The following is a 17,326-nucleotide window of genomic DNA, read 5'->3' on the forward strand; positions in this document are numbered from 1 at the left end:
CCTCCTACCTCAGCCCCTTGACTCATTTCCCTTTGTAAACATTGAGGTCAAAATATCGTAATTCTGTTGTATTATTCAGAACCTTAAACGAAACTAGCCGAAATCTGCATATATGCGTGTTAATTCCACCCTTACGAATAATAATAGATTATTTTCGACAGTGTTGCTGTACAGCTGTACTGACGCATACACAATTAATCTTAGTCTTGTTACGAGTATTTAATAATAATAGTAATTACGTGTTTGTCTGTCTGAGCCTTCGGAATTATTTGGTGATGTGATTAGTTACTGATTCTTTACTTGCATCCCAAAGGAGAGGATACCAGCTTGCAAACAATGTGTGATATAAACATTAAATTTCAACTGTTTCTTAATATAATATTGCAGTTAACACTAAAATTAGGTACGTCTTATAGTTAAGCTTTTTTTAAAAAGTTTTTAAACCTTCCAATTTTATTGCAGTCGCTGAATTAAAACCTGCCGCCTTTCGAACCGTGTAGTGCTTGTATGTGAACGAACTCAAAATGTATTACAGATAGCTGTAATATGCATTGTTGCATACATAAGCAAGCTAAAAATTGTGTCATGCTTAACTTGATCCTATTAGTTCCGACTTCTTTCATTTCTTTCCTGGCTGCGAAAACTGCTTACTGTTCGATTTTTGATTTATAACGTTTGGAAACTGGTAAGATAGAGAAAAAGCCATTTGAAACATTTGATTGCTTTTATTGAGAATGCAAACAGAGAGATTCTGCAAATCATTAGTTGTAGAACAGTGAATTTTCAATCATCCTATCAATCCTGCTACAATTACGAACTTTCCCAGCGTATTATGAATGCTGAGCATTGTCTTTTGGATGACGTTTTGATGACGACTGGAATAGGCGTAGTTCCCCAGCCACTCGTCGCCCATCTACCCCTTCACTGGGTGGCAAAGCAAGTTTTTCACGTGCCAGTCAGCCGCCAAGACCTTGCCCTTGGAATGTCCCCCTTTTTTACGGAGCTTCTCACCGGAACATAGCGGCAGCTGTAGTATACTGCTGCCTCATTGTAGCTCGCGTGCCGTACAACGCTCATCCGATGCTCACATAGGAGAGGGTTTCGCTCTTTAACTGTTAAGTGGTTAATTTGAAATAGTTAAGCAACTCAACGTGGCGTGGGTCAAAGGATAAGTTTGGCGAAGAAGTCACGCGACTCCACTGTTTGGACTCTGGTCAGCTGTCTCATCCAAAAGTTTGTGCGTCCAAAACACGTGACTCCGCTTTACCCCTTTGTGCCCTGAACGTGCGTGGGCTATTGCAGCGGCCGAAAAGCGTGTCTGGTGCAGCCGTATATTTCTGTCGTCACTGTGTTGGCATACTTCGAGCTGCTGGCGCCCCGTCTCGTCTGCTCTTTCTTCATCCGCGGTAGCTGACCTGTGATGACATCGCTTTAACTTGCATTTCGACTAGTTTCTGCATAAATGTTTCGGCCACGTGCTCTGCTGTTTGACAGTTGCGAAGATTATCCAGATTTAAGAGAGGCATCTTTCGAGGAATGTGTCATCAACATCCAGAGAGTTTCTGGGACGCCTTGTGAAGAATGGTAATGGCCTATTACCGTCGTAGGCATTGCACTTGACTTCGTTTGCTGTAGAAACAGTGCTCGGCGACTTTTGTCTTTGTAATCTTACCGAGCAGTTTACAGGGAAGTTTTTGAGAACAAGAGTACTGTATTTATCCATGGCGTGACTGCCAAAAAAAAAAAAGACTATTGCGCAATTTCTACCCGCGGTCAGGACGGAAGTCAGTTGGCTATTGTTCTCTGGAATATCGCAAATACACACACCTGTTGTGTTCTTAGAAGTCGCCTTTACTGTCCCACCACGAAGTTTGTACTCGTTGGCCTACATCTACTTCCGTATATCTACTACCAGCCATGTACAAGAAAGAAAGACCCAAGTTGTCTGTGACAGCATTATTGTACGGTACCCACAGTGGATCACCATGGTTACAACCTTCGGGACTCACGTGTAGGTATTGTTTCAGCCCTTCTGTTAATAATTAGCATTGCTGCATAAAGCCTTGAGACGCTCTAGTTATTTGACATTTTCAATTATACTTAGCAGTCACAGAATATATTTTCTTTGTTTGTTTGTTGATATCAATCATACAGTATTTGTTGATAAGATTCACAATATTATTGCGTTTATGTTTACTGAAATACTTTAATAAAAAAAAAATTAAGAGAAAATACATTGAGATTAATGTACTGAAAACTAATATATAAATTTGTAGTTGATAGTGCAGCTTACCGTAATAATAACCAAGCATTTGGAATTAATTATTCTACCTCCATCCCTTACGTGTTCAGCGTATGTGCTTTCCCGCTTGCGCATGCACTTGTGTGCACAACACTGGTCTCTAACAGTTGCGAAACATGTGAGGTACACGTATAAAGCACTGGAGATGCGAGCCGGTACTCTTTGTCGAAATAGGTGTTGACCTGTCTGACAAGCCAGATGTCTCATACATATGCAAAACTAATGAAAGTAATAGTGCTCCCACCCACCGCACGTTGTACATGAAATGTACCAAGCTTATCTTTAATGCAATATAATGCATAATTATATCTGCTGTGAAGTCGATTAAGAATTGGAGAATGGTATTCTACAACGCCAGAAGCTTGAGCGACCAGTGGTATTTTGGAGCGCGATGTGAAGTCGCATAATGTTTAAAAGATAATTCGCTGATAAAAATTGAAATGAAATTGAAATTTTCTTCTGCAATGCTTATGATCTGATTTCAGGTTTAGTGCATTATCAGATATTTCAAATATCTGGATTTTGTTCTATTCGTGCAGTATTCTGCAGCAATATCTCTTGGGCATACTCAGCTTGTAAATATTTTACTAATACTGATACCAGATTGATCGGTTGCATATGTAATACTCTAAATAAACTGGTGTTCGCGAGCTCTTTGATCACAAAATCTAGCTGTCCTAACCAGCTATAAATGTATGAAAACATGTCGCATAACGAATGAAATCGATGCGGTGTACTGGCTTTCCGACATGTTACTTAATGCCCGTTGTTGTCCCGTCATGAAATGAATCAAATCCATTCTCTAATTTTCTTACAGAAAATTGGAGAATGGATTTGATTTGATTCGCCAAAATCTGAATTATGAAGTTGAGAGCAATTACTCAAAGCCGTATTTAAGCTACAAAAAAGACAACATAGCGTGAGCATGGTGGATGATGCGGCAAACTAGATATCGTTGACTTCGCCAATTGTTTTTTTATGTACAATCACCAGTATGAATTGTTGGCGGTTGTAAAATTGGTTCATCACCGCAGTAAACAACAAGGTCGTTTATACAAGCGATCTTATCCCCTGTGCCTATATATCATGCAGATATTTTTCTGGATTTATTCTAAATAAATTCAAGAAACACCGTTAGCAGTCGTGCAGCTAGAAAAAGGAAAGATATACATCAGTCCCTCGATTAATGCGATCTTTAAAACAGGCGCATTAATCGAATATATATATATATATATATATATATATATATATATATATATTACATAATAACCTATGGGAAACAGTGTAATTCGTTCCTCAAATTTATTTTTTGAACCTTGATTTTTTTTATAAAAGAATTAAGGTATTCTAGGCCTAGTTAAAGGAAAACCATGAAGCTGAAAGACAATAAAACATATCATATTCAGAATATAAATATTATTCTACTTCTTAACAAAGAATTGAGCTAACGTAGTTTGGCGGGCATTTTGTTTATGTACAATATTTATATACAACCGACGGTATGGCCCTATTGCCTCTTCTGCAAATTTTACTGCTCTCTTCATCATCGAATCTTTTTTACACATCCACTTTTTTGCTCACTAATTCTTTTACTCATGATTAAAGCTTGGGGAAATACTACATTGCAAAGGCACGAGATACGACCATCAAAGCGCTATATAATTATAGTACGCCCACACTTTTGTATAGCTTCGCTTGTCTTGGTGCCAAGAATAGTCGATTCATGTTGAAAGGGAGAAAGAAATGAAGTACGTACGAATCGGTCGCCAACACGCAAATCACGTGCTTTATAGATAAAATTTCCCAACTGTTATACAAGCAAAATAGTTACCACTTTAAAAACTACAATGATCATAAAAGAGAAGTTAATTTTCCGACGTGTAATAACAAACTCATCCCAGAAGACGGATTGATTACCCTATTATCGGAATGGATTCTCATTTTTGTGACATGCGCAGAAGTGTTGAAGGGTCTCAAATCTGTGGACGTACTATAGCAGACGACATAAATATTGGCGGGTAAATTTTGGAACATAGTGTACATGGAAGTATTGTAGTAGGCCATTACAAATAACTTTGTAAAATGTTTTAAATAGGTAACTAAATTTTTATGGTTAACAAAAATTTAGTTTTTATTAACCATAAAAATTTAATAAAATTATTATTAAATTTAATAATTTAATAAAAATTAGCCATAAAAAATAATTTTATGGCTATTTTAAAAAATCACTCTAGTGAGTGATTTTTTTAAAACAGTTAGCCATAAAAATGTATAGATAGAAAATTTTTAAAATCCGTAACATTTATTTTTAAGATGTATAGAGGCGCACCAGTCGAATTTAGGTATCGAAAAAAAAAAAAAAATGACGCACTAATCGAGGGATTACTGTACTCATGCATAGAATTATTATCTGTCCTCTACTTGGGAGATGCGGGTACATCTTGCCAATGACAAGAATCCCACGACTGGCCTAATTCTTATGTAACAATAATTCGGCCATTCGAACTATTGAATGTATTCCGGGTCGGTTTTATATTTGTGAGAGAAAAACCGTAGCACCCGGAGAAAGCCAATCCCACCACCCTGTCTGAGACCGATGAGATCAACTCGGAGGAAACTTTGTTAGTTTCCTCCGAGTTGATCTTAACTATTAGTGGGTGACTGTTCACTGTTGTGCCAGTTAAATCAGTCCGTATAGGATACGCAATGTCAGAGAATATACGCCGTGTCCAACCTAATGTGAACATCGTTGGAAGATCATATTGTTCACGTTGTGAAAGGTTTGATCAGTTAAGAATGAATCAAAGGAGCCCATTATCTTGGGAACACATATTTCATGGTTTATTCATTCCTACTATTTTCAGTTTCTTTTCTTTTCCATACCGGGTGCAAAAAACATGGCATTTTTTACATTGATTGTGAAATATTACTGTTACTACGGCTAATCATACAAACAATAGCCGTAATGTTAGTGTTAATCGAATATATATATATATATATTACATAATAACCTATGGGAAACAGTATAATTCGTTCCTCAAATTTCTTTTTTGAACCTTGGCTACTGCTTGTATCATTGCGTAGAAAAATCACAAGATACGAGTACACTATGTAAGGAGCAGGTGGCTGGTAAACGAAAAGCTTGAACATGCTAAAATATTAAATAACAAGTATAAAGTAGCACAGTCTCGTATTATAACTTCATTAAATTTGTTCATTATAAAAGGCTATTTTTAATGCACATTTTCGAAATTCAATTTTCTTTTTTAATGTTCCCACCCACGAGAGGTTGTTAGTAAACTGTGGGTTGGATAAAGATTTTCCTCCCATTTTTATCAATTTTATATATTTTTTTGTAATTTTTTTATTTATTTTTATATAGTTCGGAAATCTTGCTCAAGACCAAGCATGGATCTTTTTCAAGCCGCTATTGGTTTACAATATTTTTTGTAACAGGAGTCACTAAAAATATGGAAATGCATTAACACTGGAAATCAGCATGGTATTTATTAGGAAATTAATGTTAATGTTTTTAAACATCAACATTAATTTAAATTGAAAAGTATTAATTTATTTAATTTTAATAGAAAAATAATAATTGTTACATATTTTCCCAGTTTGTGAAAAATTCTTTCCTGACACCTATAAATAATGAATAGTAGCTTATTGATATGGAATCATATTCAATAAATTTCGATTTGTAGGCGCGAAAAAACTTATTGTGAACAGCTATCATTATGAAAGCTATGCACATGTATAAACTTAAATTGTAAAGAATAAATGGATAGATAGTCAATGGTATAATAATAACATGCATTTTAAGTCTTCCCCATCCCCCTAAAATTAGCATGCAGTTCATTTAAATGCGATTAATCACCGATTAGCATGCAATTCTCCAGAAGGAACTAGAATGCCTCCAGTCATATCGTTGCTGTTTATTATTCTATTCAGTAATGATTTCGGTCATTAAATGATCGTTGAACTTTTAACCATAATCCTATTTTCTCCCTTTAAGATTATTAAGAGAAGTATTCCAGTTCTTATTGGTCAATTTGACAAATACTGCTTCCGCTTTGTTTGCCTAACTAGAATTTTCTTTTTTTATTACAAAATTTTATCAGGTAGATTATACTGAAGAAATTTCTTGATTAATGCATATTGGATCATAATTTTTGAGCATGTTCAGTAATAATATTTAAATAATGGAAAGGTTGATAACAGAAAATTTAACAAAACAGATATGGCATTGTGAATTTCAATTTAGTGTCCTAATTATAATTCTATCAAAGGCCTATAGCAAAGATACCTGAAAAATTAATATTGATGAGGAATGGAATGACTTCTAATGGGACTATTTGATCAAGTACATATAATAAACAACTATGTTATACCAACTAGTTGGTGAAACTTTTATATGTACTTGATCAATATAGTCCCATTAGAAATCATTCCAGAGCTTTTATGGTCAAGAAAATTAAACGTTTTTTTAACATTGATGAGGAGTGTTACGTAATACTGTGTCCATAATGAGAAGAGTTCATGAGTCCACTGGTTTCATCGGTAATAATATTTGTATTGGTTTTCCGCCGTTTTGCCTGTCTGTCCTTACCGACAGGGAGAACGTTTGCCGATACATTTGAAAAGACTTATGTCATCACAGTTCTCTACAGGCCAGTCATGAAATCAAACTGACGGTGTAAGGAACAGTCAAGAATCGTGTCTTCCACCTACCTAGATGAAATACTTATCGGTTTTAGGAAAATGAATGCGACTACTCAGTGTGCAGTTTTGGGCCTGTAACCTGCGGATATTTTGAAAGTCATTTCTATCTCTGTGCCAAACGATTATTATACGAGAACAGTTAAACAGCGTTTTCAGAGGGAAATAGTATCGGGGTAATTGCATTTGTGGAAAATGTCGTGAATGCAACTACACAGAATTTAAACATTCTCAGTGTTCGTAAGATCACACCGAATCCAATACTACCATACTAACAAGAGCCGACGTTCATTGAGAAGATTACCTGCTTACGCATGGATATGTTACCTCAACAATGAAGTTTTGAAAACTTCATCATTGAATGTTAGTGTATGACGTGCACAGCTGTCTGGAACATTGTTCTCTACATCTGTGCATACCCTATATTAATAACCGTATCACAAAGCAGTGATTGTAAACACGTTTTCACACAGCTGTGGAAAGTTTATCCTGAGCCAGCTTTAGGTTGATCCGGCAGGACTCATTGAAGGTGATTTTCGTCATAACTTGTGCGATGTATTACACACACACACACACACACACACAAAGTGTGTGTGTGTGTGTGTGTGTTCGTCTCCGTTAGTTTTGTCGGGACAGTAATGTATTCGTCTCTAATCCAAAAAGGAGTATACATGTTGGGTTTCATTCATTCTTTGGTGAATTTGGTTACAGTTCATCTTTCTTTTCGATAGTCATATTCAAGGGACAAGGGAGACGTTTGTTTATCCGTTAACATAACGTAGTGGAGGTTGTTTCTTATACTGAGGTCTATAAAATTTTCATTTCTATTACATGTCTGCAGTACCGTCGACAGGGTGTAGTATAGAGGCAGCCTGCCTCACGGCGCGGCTTAATGAAGGCGCTCGTTCAGCCATATTGCGGTAGACGCCGTAGCAACTGCGGAAAGAAGTTTTTCCAAGCTTAAACTGATTAAAAATAATTTGTAAACAGCAATGACCGAAGAAAGATTGGCTGGTCTAGCAACTATATCGATAGAGGCGGATATAGCTTATAATTTAAATTTAGAAGAACTTATAAACAGTTTTATTATGCGATATCCCCGTAGAGCAAACATTTAATTAATATTATTATGTAATCGTTTTGCATTAATATTTCTCTTATAATAAACACAAAATAGCAATTGGAGAATTTCTTATATTTTTGTCTTATAATCCACCAGGGCGATATTTAATTGTTTCCCTCAGGGCGCGATCTAATCTGGCGACTGCCCTGCATGTCTGTTAGTGCAAAATAGTTAGCGAACTATAGTATCTCTGTTTCGTTTCGATTGGAGACGTGCTTGTCAAGTTAGCTAATTACTTAATAATAAATCGGAAGTATGGTTTCAAATCATGGAAACGTTCTGACAAAAGGACTGAAGAGAAATCATTTTGTTATCTGTACTTTGACAGTCATTGTACGAAGTATTATGACTCAACCGGTTATGCAACACATCCAACCTAACTGGCACACCCTTTAGAACCTTGATAGTTTGTGTTCTTGTGGGTCAGTCAGGTACGTTTCTGTTATAAACATTGATAACAACCTTGAATTGTAGAAACCTCTTGTTTCTTTCAATGTTTCTTTCATTACCACTGGAGAAAGTTAAGTGTCATACCGATTTTGAGACTTACTGATTAGTTTATTCGAATGATGTCGTAATTTTGATAACATCCTTAAAAACGAAAATATCATACATTAGGAACTACTTTCCTGTCGCAGTAAACTGAGTGGATAAGTAAAAATAAGGTATACTAATAGAATTTTGTAATTTTTAAAATAAATAAGTTATGGGTTATTTATTAAACAAATTAATTTAGAAAACTTTGATTATCTCAGAGGTGAATACATAACTAATTTAATTTTTTGAATCCTTTGTTTTCCAACCGAAACTTTAAAATCCCGCTGTGTTTAAATAACAGCTGATTTTTTTCTCAAAGCTTTCTGAGAATTCGCTATTTCATACAGTAACTTAAAAAAAAAAAAAAAAAGTTGCATGTAGCGAAAATTTGTCAACAAATTTAATTACTGTAGTTTTTTAATGTATTACATTTGAAAGCCTTCGTTCTTCAAATGAATACCCACCTTTTGCTTTCAAATCAAAAGCATTAAGTAAAGTAGACAAAAATTACACTATACCAAGGCGGCTAAAAAAAGCCATATCCCAGTCTGTATTCATTTTTATTTGTTTAAGCTCTTATTTAGGTTTCACCGAACTGTTTCGAACCTAGATTCATGCTTCGCGCCTCCGAGGACGACGCGAGGAACTTTTCATTGGAAGAAAAAGTTACCTCATACACATGCAGCAGTTTACTCCTGAAAAAAAAAAAACGAAAATAATAATAAAGAAAGAAAGAAAATAAAAAAATAAAGATATACTCAAAAGACAGTAGTGAACTATTAGCTTTTGCTGTTCCAATCAGCCCTCTCAATCTTTAAAGGTCGCGTGTGAACGATGGTTATTCTTGTATAAAGACAGACGCCTGTATGACTTACTGTAAAATAAGTGTTTTCTTTCAATGTTGCAAGTTAAATATTATTTATTAATCACAGTTATTTCATTTTCATATCATAAAATCAGTGTAAGTTCAAGAAAAATCATAGAAAATCATAGAAAAATCATACAAAAGAAGAGAAAAAATACATGCATACAAAAGAATCCTAAACACGTAGTCACCTAGTAGCTAGGATAAAATACTATTGGGATGTGTGTGTGTGTGCGCGCGTGCGCACGCACTGCTTGGAAAGAAGTCATTGAACACTCCCATGAGCAAGGTACATTGTTCCATGCAACGAGTCACGTGTTTGTAGACAGTATATATTGGAGGAATATGATGCTGTCACGTCAGGGTGATGTGGCTGCAAGAAGGGAACTGACAGTTTGAAAGAGACGTTGTAGGATGCAATGCTGCAGGCTATCTGTTCAACAAATTGTTGATATAGTCCGGCTACAGAAGCGAGAGCTGTCGTTGGTAGACTGCCAAGAATAGTCAATTCATGCTGAAGGGGAGAAAGAAATGAAGGATGTACGAATTGGACCCCAACGCGCGAAATCACGTGCTTTATACGTAAAATTTTCCAACTGTTATACAAGTAAAATAGTTACCACTTTAAAAACTACAATGATCATAAAAGAGAAGTTAATTTTCCGACGTGTAATAATACACTCATCCCACAATACGGATTGATTACTATATTATCGGAATGAATTCTCCTTCTCTTGACATGCGCAGAAGTGTCGTATCTATGGGCGTACTATGAATTGGGCCATCCCAGATCCGCAATCTGTGATACCATACTGAGATGGAAACGCACGGAGACAATTCAAGTGCTACCCGCAGAAGACGACCCACTACACTCACTGAACGTGACGTATGGTGGTACGAAGGATTCGGCCGACATGGGCAATGTGGTCAGCATGACAATGCACCGTGTCATAAGACTGCTGCTGAACTGTGTAGTTTGTGGGCGTGAATATCACCACAATTACTGGCTTCCACAGAGCACTGATCTCAACCCCATTGAATCTATGGGATGAACTGGAGCATCAAATGTAAGAGACGTCCTCCCCACACAACTGTCCAGGAACTCATTACATGCCTACAGGAAGAATGGTCTAAAATTCCTATTGATCCCTGTCGTACACTTGTCCTTATTGAACACTTTAGTCAACTTTTGGATTAAGCATAGGAAAGATTTTAAAGAAATGTCAGAAAGAGCAATAAAACTCTTAATGCCCTTTATTCGACATATTTATGCAAAACGGAATTTTCTTTTATGGTGTATTTAAAAAACAAATGCAGAACAAGGCTCATGGCTTAACCAGATATAAAGAAACTAATTACTGTAAGTGGTACCGAAATTACCATTCGTCATGGCCCATGACTTTCAGAAATGCTATTGGCTGTTTGGAGTTATGATTAAGACTATGAGGCCAGTATATTTATTGTGTCTGTTCGTTACATGCGTTCTTCTGAAAAACCCTTCCACTGCCGTATCGGCTGCCTCACCATTGAAAAACCCTGATAAACATTCTTCGCGTCCTAGGCGGTATTCGAAACTAAAACTTTTGCATGTCATGTATGTGTCGAGCGGTATCTTTCTTTGACAATTTCCCAGTTAGTTTCCCAAATTTTGGTTGCGGTCTCCAGCGACGGAGGGCATGCAAAAGGAGCGGTCACCCCTTGTCAGTTCTGATAATCAATCTTGGAGAAGCTTTATCCAGATATTCACGAACCTTTAGAAAATATGCCCTTGGTTGAAACCATAAATAAGACCATGTTAAATTGTTTTCGCTAACTGCTCAACTTATGACCTAAGCGGTTATAAAGAAACGTGGATTTCTCATACAAAGTACCACGTTCTTGGTTAGTTGACCCATCCAAGTTGTTTGAATCTTTTCAAGGACACGAAGTATATCATTCTCCGAAGATGCTGGCGGCCTTCATTTGGAAGGATTTCCTCCGCTATGGAAAAACAATGTGTTAGACCTAAAGATACACGCAGCACTTATGCTTCCGTTACAGCTGGAAGAACAGTGTGCCGTTTGGTTAGAAAACATATTTGAATTTAGTCGGGAACTCGAAGAACATTTTCTATGCCTCTAAGCTGAGGTTGGGGAAAGTTTTCTCCAGTTTTTCTTTCTATACTACAGTTGAACCAGCTGGTGAGCATACGCATCATATAATTTGCTCGTGGCATTGGTTTTCTTCGTAATGATTCTAAACCTAATCTTCGGAGGAAATCATTCGCACTTTTCCGGACTGGGACGGAAGCGGGGGTAACGTAACCCGGAGCAAATATTGGCAATGTCACATTTTATTCTCGAAGTTTACTCTCCCATTATTGTGATTAAATTTGAATAGTCGAGTACAGTATATTTAAAAAGATTTGTAGTTATACGTTTATATTCAATTATTTGTTGCAACTGTCGAAATACTTCTGGTGGATTCCTATGAGCGGCGCATTCGATAGTTATTCCATTGTGGATAGAATCTCTTTCATAGGACTCTCTCTCCCCACAGAAGATGCCACAACCTTTTCTGTGGAAATAGCCACACTTTTTGCCTTTGTTTAATGCCATATTGAATCGGAAGGCATAAAGATTCGCGGATCGTCTCATATCTCATATAGGATCTGTTGAGCGTATGAAACGTTTGCAATGAATAGTTAGATTGAGTGCTTGAGATGTGTGAGAGACGGACAGAAATGGGGGGGGTACAACGAGGAGAAGCTCGTGCCTTAGTTTCACACTGTCACGATCCAGCGCGAAATTAAGGTACGTCCGTGAGTTTAATACTAATTACCGTACAGTTATTTTCACGGTACTCGGATGATGTACTGTCTTCTTGGGGGGGGGGGGGGGTAGTTTACAGCCTGATAGAAAAAGAACGGAGATAGTATTAGATATTAGCCATATCGATATTTCAGAATTTTCCAAACCCTGTAATCTGGGAGGAAGGAAAAACTTTTTTTTTTTCAATGATAACACGAGAACCATGTATCGAAATCCTTATTTGCACTTAGTATTTGGCCCTAAGCTAGCGCTGTGGTTATGAAACTGCATGTTCACCTCTGTACACATCTCAAAGTCCATTTGTCTTATTTTACCAAGAGGGTTGCTGACTTGTAAGTGTAACAGGTGTTGTATACAGAATTTCATGGAATTTAAGTGCAGGATGCTAAGTAAGTATGCTTACTACAGTATTTTATTTTTTTTTTTTCACTATTCGAGCGGAATCTGCAACATAAATCAACTCTGGTGCAAAATAAAGAAGCTGCACACAAAGGTGACTTATGCTTATATAAGAACTTAGCCTAAAACGTTTACAACTCATTTAAAAGAGGTTATAGATTTACCGATTCTACAGTGCTACTTAGATATTTACTTGTGATAATCTCTTTCACTGATATTTAGAAAGCAACAAAAATGCCCATCAAGTAACAAAATTGTCTGTTCCGTCATTAAAAAAATAATAATAATTCATACCTTATTTATTTAGTATTTTTGATTAATTAATTTAGATAACTAGACTAGGTTTCTGTTGAGAATATGATAGGAATTTAAGGAAGCAATGTGAAGGTGATTTTATTCTTCCCGGAATTAATGTTAATATTTGAGCTATTGAATCCTTTATTTTCATCAATCCAGTTATAAAAGTTCTGTTTCATCTCAATCTTGTTACATAGATATAATTCCCGTTGGTTCTTCTTCTATTCAGTTCTCCATACATCAACATATTCATACATCACGTGTTCACCTGTTTTGTCATTTGTAAATTCGATTACTTTTGTTGTAGTGCATATTTATGGAACTGGTGCTTGGGAATATGCTCTGCAATAAAAAAAAAATCTTTATGCCATTATTCTGAATCCCCCCCCCCCCCCATGCAATATAATGTTTCTAGCATACCGGAAGAGTGTATATTTCCAAGAAGGTCCACCCTAGGTATGAAGGCTACATCAATATACCTGGCTAATACAGGAGTTTGTGTTGGCAGCCAGCCAAAGAACTTGAAACTAAAGTTTGGAAGACCGGACCGCCAATTCGGAATCGACATGAACGTAATAAGGAAAACAAGGATGAAAGAATTACTCAAAATTGTACTTGGAATTTAAGTTCATGAAAAACATAAGATTAAAATGTGTGCAGTATCAGAAACAAAGAGGGAGGTAAAGAAAATAAAGCTAATAAAAGAACAGCTAAGGAAGTTGGAATAATGATATAAAAGAACAAGCGCAGGCAATATTTCATTTAAAAGAAAAGTTGTTCTTAGGGTATATACCTCAGAGGAATTAAAAATCCAAATTCTACAAATCATCAAAAATACATTTAAAAAAATAAAATTCCATACAAAGGGGGGGGGGGGATTATAATACATGAAATCTTTAATTAACCTCATATCTTATCTATGGTTTTGGTGAAAGCAGTACACTCCATTCCTCTTCATTCAACAAAGCTTATAATGCTCAAAATTATTCGAGTTTCAAGATTCTCCATAATAGAATGTATTAAACAATGATCTTACTAATTTCTAGTATATTGAGAATAAATTGGTAATCTTCAATGTTACAAAAACACAGTCGTTTCACTCCTATCCTTATTTTTGATAATCAGCCTCCCAAGTCTCAGAAAAAAGAAAAGAAAAAAAGTCTTCCGTTAACTCAGTATAAATCTCAAATTCTCCCACGTTAGAATACACCCTAAGAATGCTTAATGCTATCCAGAAGAGGACAGTCATCCCGCGGCCGATCAACATTCTTACAGAGTTCAGCTTCAGAGTTATCGAACCAACTTCTCATCCTCCTCTTTCATTCATCAACTTTTCAAGAAACACATTCAGATTCCTTCTTCCTAATCACTTGTCCGCACACATGACATCTCGGTTATCCTGGGTTTTGTCATCTATCGTGTGTTGTGTGCGGAATTTAGTGGCACGGAGGGAAGTGATTTTGAGAATTGACCTTCTTTTGTAGGAGTAATGAATTAAGAATAAATTAAACGCTCTAATCATAAAATAACCGAAAAACAGAACAAAAATATGTAATTGAGTTAAACCGCAAGAGAAATTATATCAGAAAAAATTATCATGGCGTCTTAGCATTAATAAAAATAAATTAATACACAATTTACATAAAAATAGGAGAGGAATATCTGAGGATGATAATACTTATACCAAGGTCAGTTATTAGATGAATTAGAAATAATGGATAGAATGAAGAAATCAATAGAAGGGAGTAATAATAAAGATGCTATATAGATAAGGCAGTAAAAAAAAAAAAAAAAAATGTACAATAACTAATCAAAGATGGAAAGTGGTATAATCGAGGACGGATAATTCTCAGAAGAAAAGAAAATTTGCATTTAATAAATTTCACAAGGTAAACAATTAAGTAATCAATATATTAAAAATATATAAAGCATACAAAGTTTAAAAAAAAAAGTGAAAAAAGAAGTCTGAATACTCGAAAGAATTAGAACAAGATTTTGATGGTTCTCAAAAGAAAAATCCCGAGTCTCTGAAAAGGTAGTACATTTTGTAATAGCATTCTTGTGTGACAGTTCATTACGTATACGTTACAAATGCAGGATAACTTTGTAATGCCCCATTATGCCATTCAAATTATTCAGTTGAAATGACAAATTTTAAGTGATTCCGAGTACCAAATTTCATTAAATTCCGTCAAGCTCTGTAGAAATGATAATTTTGTCAAAAAAAAAAAAAAAAAACGAATTATTAATGATGGGGGGGGGGGGTATCTTTCGTCAAACATTTTGGAACCTAGATTTTAGGCAATTGAATATTACTGTACAACAACATTAAGATTATGGCCAAATAGTCATTAGTACTCATGCTTATATTCTTTACATACAATACAATTTATTTCGCTTGTTCGATATTTCTGCGGTATAAAGAATAGGGAGGACTCGAGAAAATAGATCAATAATCAATATACGAAACCTTTGATATTATACGAAATAAAACAGTGAAATAAGAGAACGAAAATACTGTAATAAGACTAATGATTGTGGCAGCTTTATGCTATACTACGTGGAATTTTGTCATGTTCTCGTACTTTTGTAAAAATGTGTTTGTCAAAAGCTGGGGCATTTTACTGCATAAATTATTTTGTGAATTATTTTAACATATTAGTTGATGAATTGTGTTACCTACTTATGCAACTACAAATAACCCGATTTGAAATCAAAATTGAATTCAGATTCTAAACATCAAATGTTAGTCCGAAATTATTAACATTATTGGATTCATTCCATTGAACCACATAGAAACCCTCTCGTAAATTCTAAATTTTATTCTGTCCATCCAGAATACTGTAGTATGCAACTTCAACACGTTCTTAATTCCGTAGCCTTTGTATCTTGCGCCTGTAAATAGTCCAATAGAAAGAAAAATCGCGATAGCTCGACAAGTTTTTGTTAGAATTTTCGATACCAAATCAATAAAATCCCCCAGTCCCAGATAAGTTTCCATTCTGATTGATGGGCAAACAAACGAATCTAAAAAGTTTGCGTATTTTGCAAAATGCACCTAAATAAGAAGAAACGACAAACCCAAGAACACAGATAGGCACTGCGAAACTGCAGCACCCCCAATTTTTCTCGATATATAAATATATTTATTAATTCATTTATATTTGCTTGTAATATTTAATGTTATCATCAACAATCCTATACAATTCTCTTATTTTGTATAAAAAAAATAATAAAAACCCATCTCGTAGTACTTGGAGGACGAAGGATGCTAGCAGCATTGTGTTTATCATAGTGTCTATTGCTACGCGCGCAAGCATATGCACGTCATAGTGAGATGCGAGCTATTAGCGAAATGTGGCACTGTCCGTCGCGAAGTTCCACTGTTGTTTATATGCAGTTTGCGCAAGTAGTAGTGTTCGTAGTGCTTATCGTGTTTACTCCGTCTCTTTAAATATTTGGACATTACAATTAAAGGATTTAATTGTAATGTCTAGAAATTATAAATCCATTCCTTTAATTACAATTAAAGGGATGAATTTTATTTTTAAGTAATTTTGAATTATACCAAACTTCATAATTTTATCAATAATAAACAATACTTTTTCATGTTTAATTTTTTTAAAATTTTTACCATAATTTTGTAAATGTAATATATTTTATCCAAACACGTATGCACTGTACTTAGAGTGTGTATCTATATTTCGAAAGCTGCAGCACCCCCTACTTTTGCAGTGGCGGCTCGTCCCCACGAATCGCCACTTCAAAAGTAATTGAAATATAAATAATTTGATTAGTTGATCTAATGGGTAAAAAGGATTTAGGGGGAAAATAGATCGACATTAGATGTAGTATTTATATTCAGACAAGTAATAGAACATGCAAGAAAATCATCATGTAAAGGTGTTTCATAATTGCATTCTTATATATATATATTGGCATTATTATTATTACACTTGAAAGCTTTTTTGAATAATGTCTTCGAATCCTGCCATGAGCATGGATATGTGTGATCGTCTTTAGGTGGAAGGTGAGTTTCATCGTCCGGTGTGACACCGCCGTCCTACTTATTAGAGGTCTGAAGTAGCAAAAAAAAGAGAGAGAGAGAGAGAAGGGTTTTCCAGAGTGTTTAAAACACAAATAAAAAGGAAAAAAATTCCTTACCCCACCCACAGTACGAATATGTTATAGGTTTACAAAACAAAATCCTTTCTCGTGGCGGAAGTCATGGAAATTTCATGAAATTCCAATAAAAATGATTCAATATGAATCAT

At 35.4% G+C, this 17,326-nt stretch overlaps 1 protein-coding gene across 2 annotated transcripts in view; it reads left to right on the forward strand.

Moving 5' to 3' along the window:
- LOC150098431 (retinoic acid receptor RXR-alpha-B-like) overlaps window positions 1-17,326 on the forward strand; it is a 289,067-nt gene that overhangs the window by 123,008 nt on the left and 148,733 nt on the right. Inside the window, exon 1 of one of the 2 annotated variants that reach the window (XM_090405561.1) lies at window positions 1,169-2,011. The exons of the other annotated variant lie outside the window; for it this stretch is intronic. Within the exon in view, the coding sequence (XP_090261687.1) occupies window positions 1,918-2,011 (94 nt within the window). The 5' untranslated portion in view covers window positions 1,169-1,917. Of the gene's footprint in view, window positions 1-1,168; window positions 2,012-17,326 lie in introns of those variants that run through there. 2 annotated transcript variants of the gene reach the window in all.

Source organism: Typopeltis vanoorti, chromosome 15 (assembly GCF_054136105.1).
Source record: "Typopeltis vanoorti isolate ZY-2024b chromosome 15, IOZ_Tvanoo_1.0, whole genome shotgun sequence".
NCBI classification, from domain to species: Eukaryota; Metazoa; Arthropoda; class Arachnida; order Uropygi; family Thelyphonidae; genus Typopeltis; species Typopeltis vanoorti.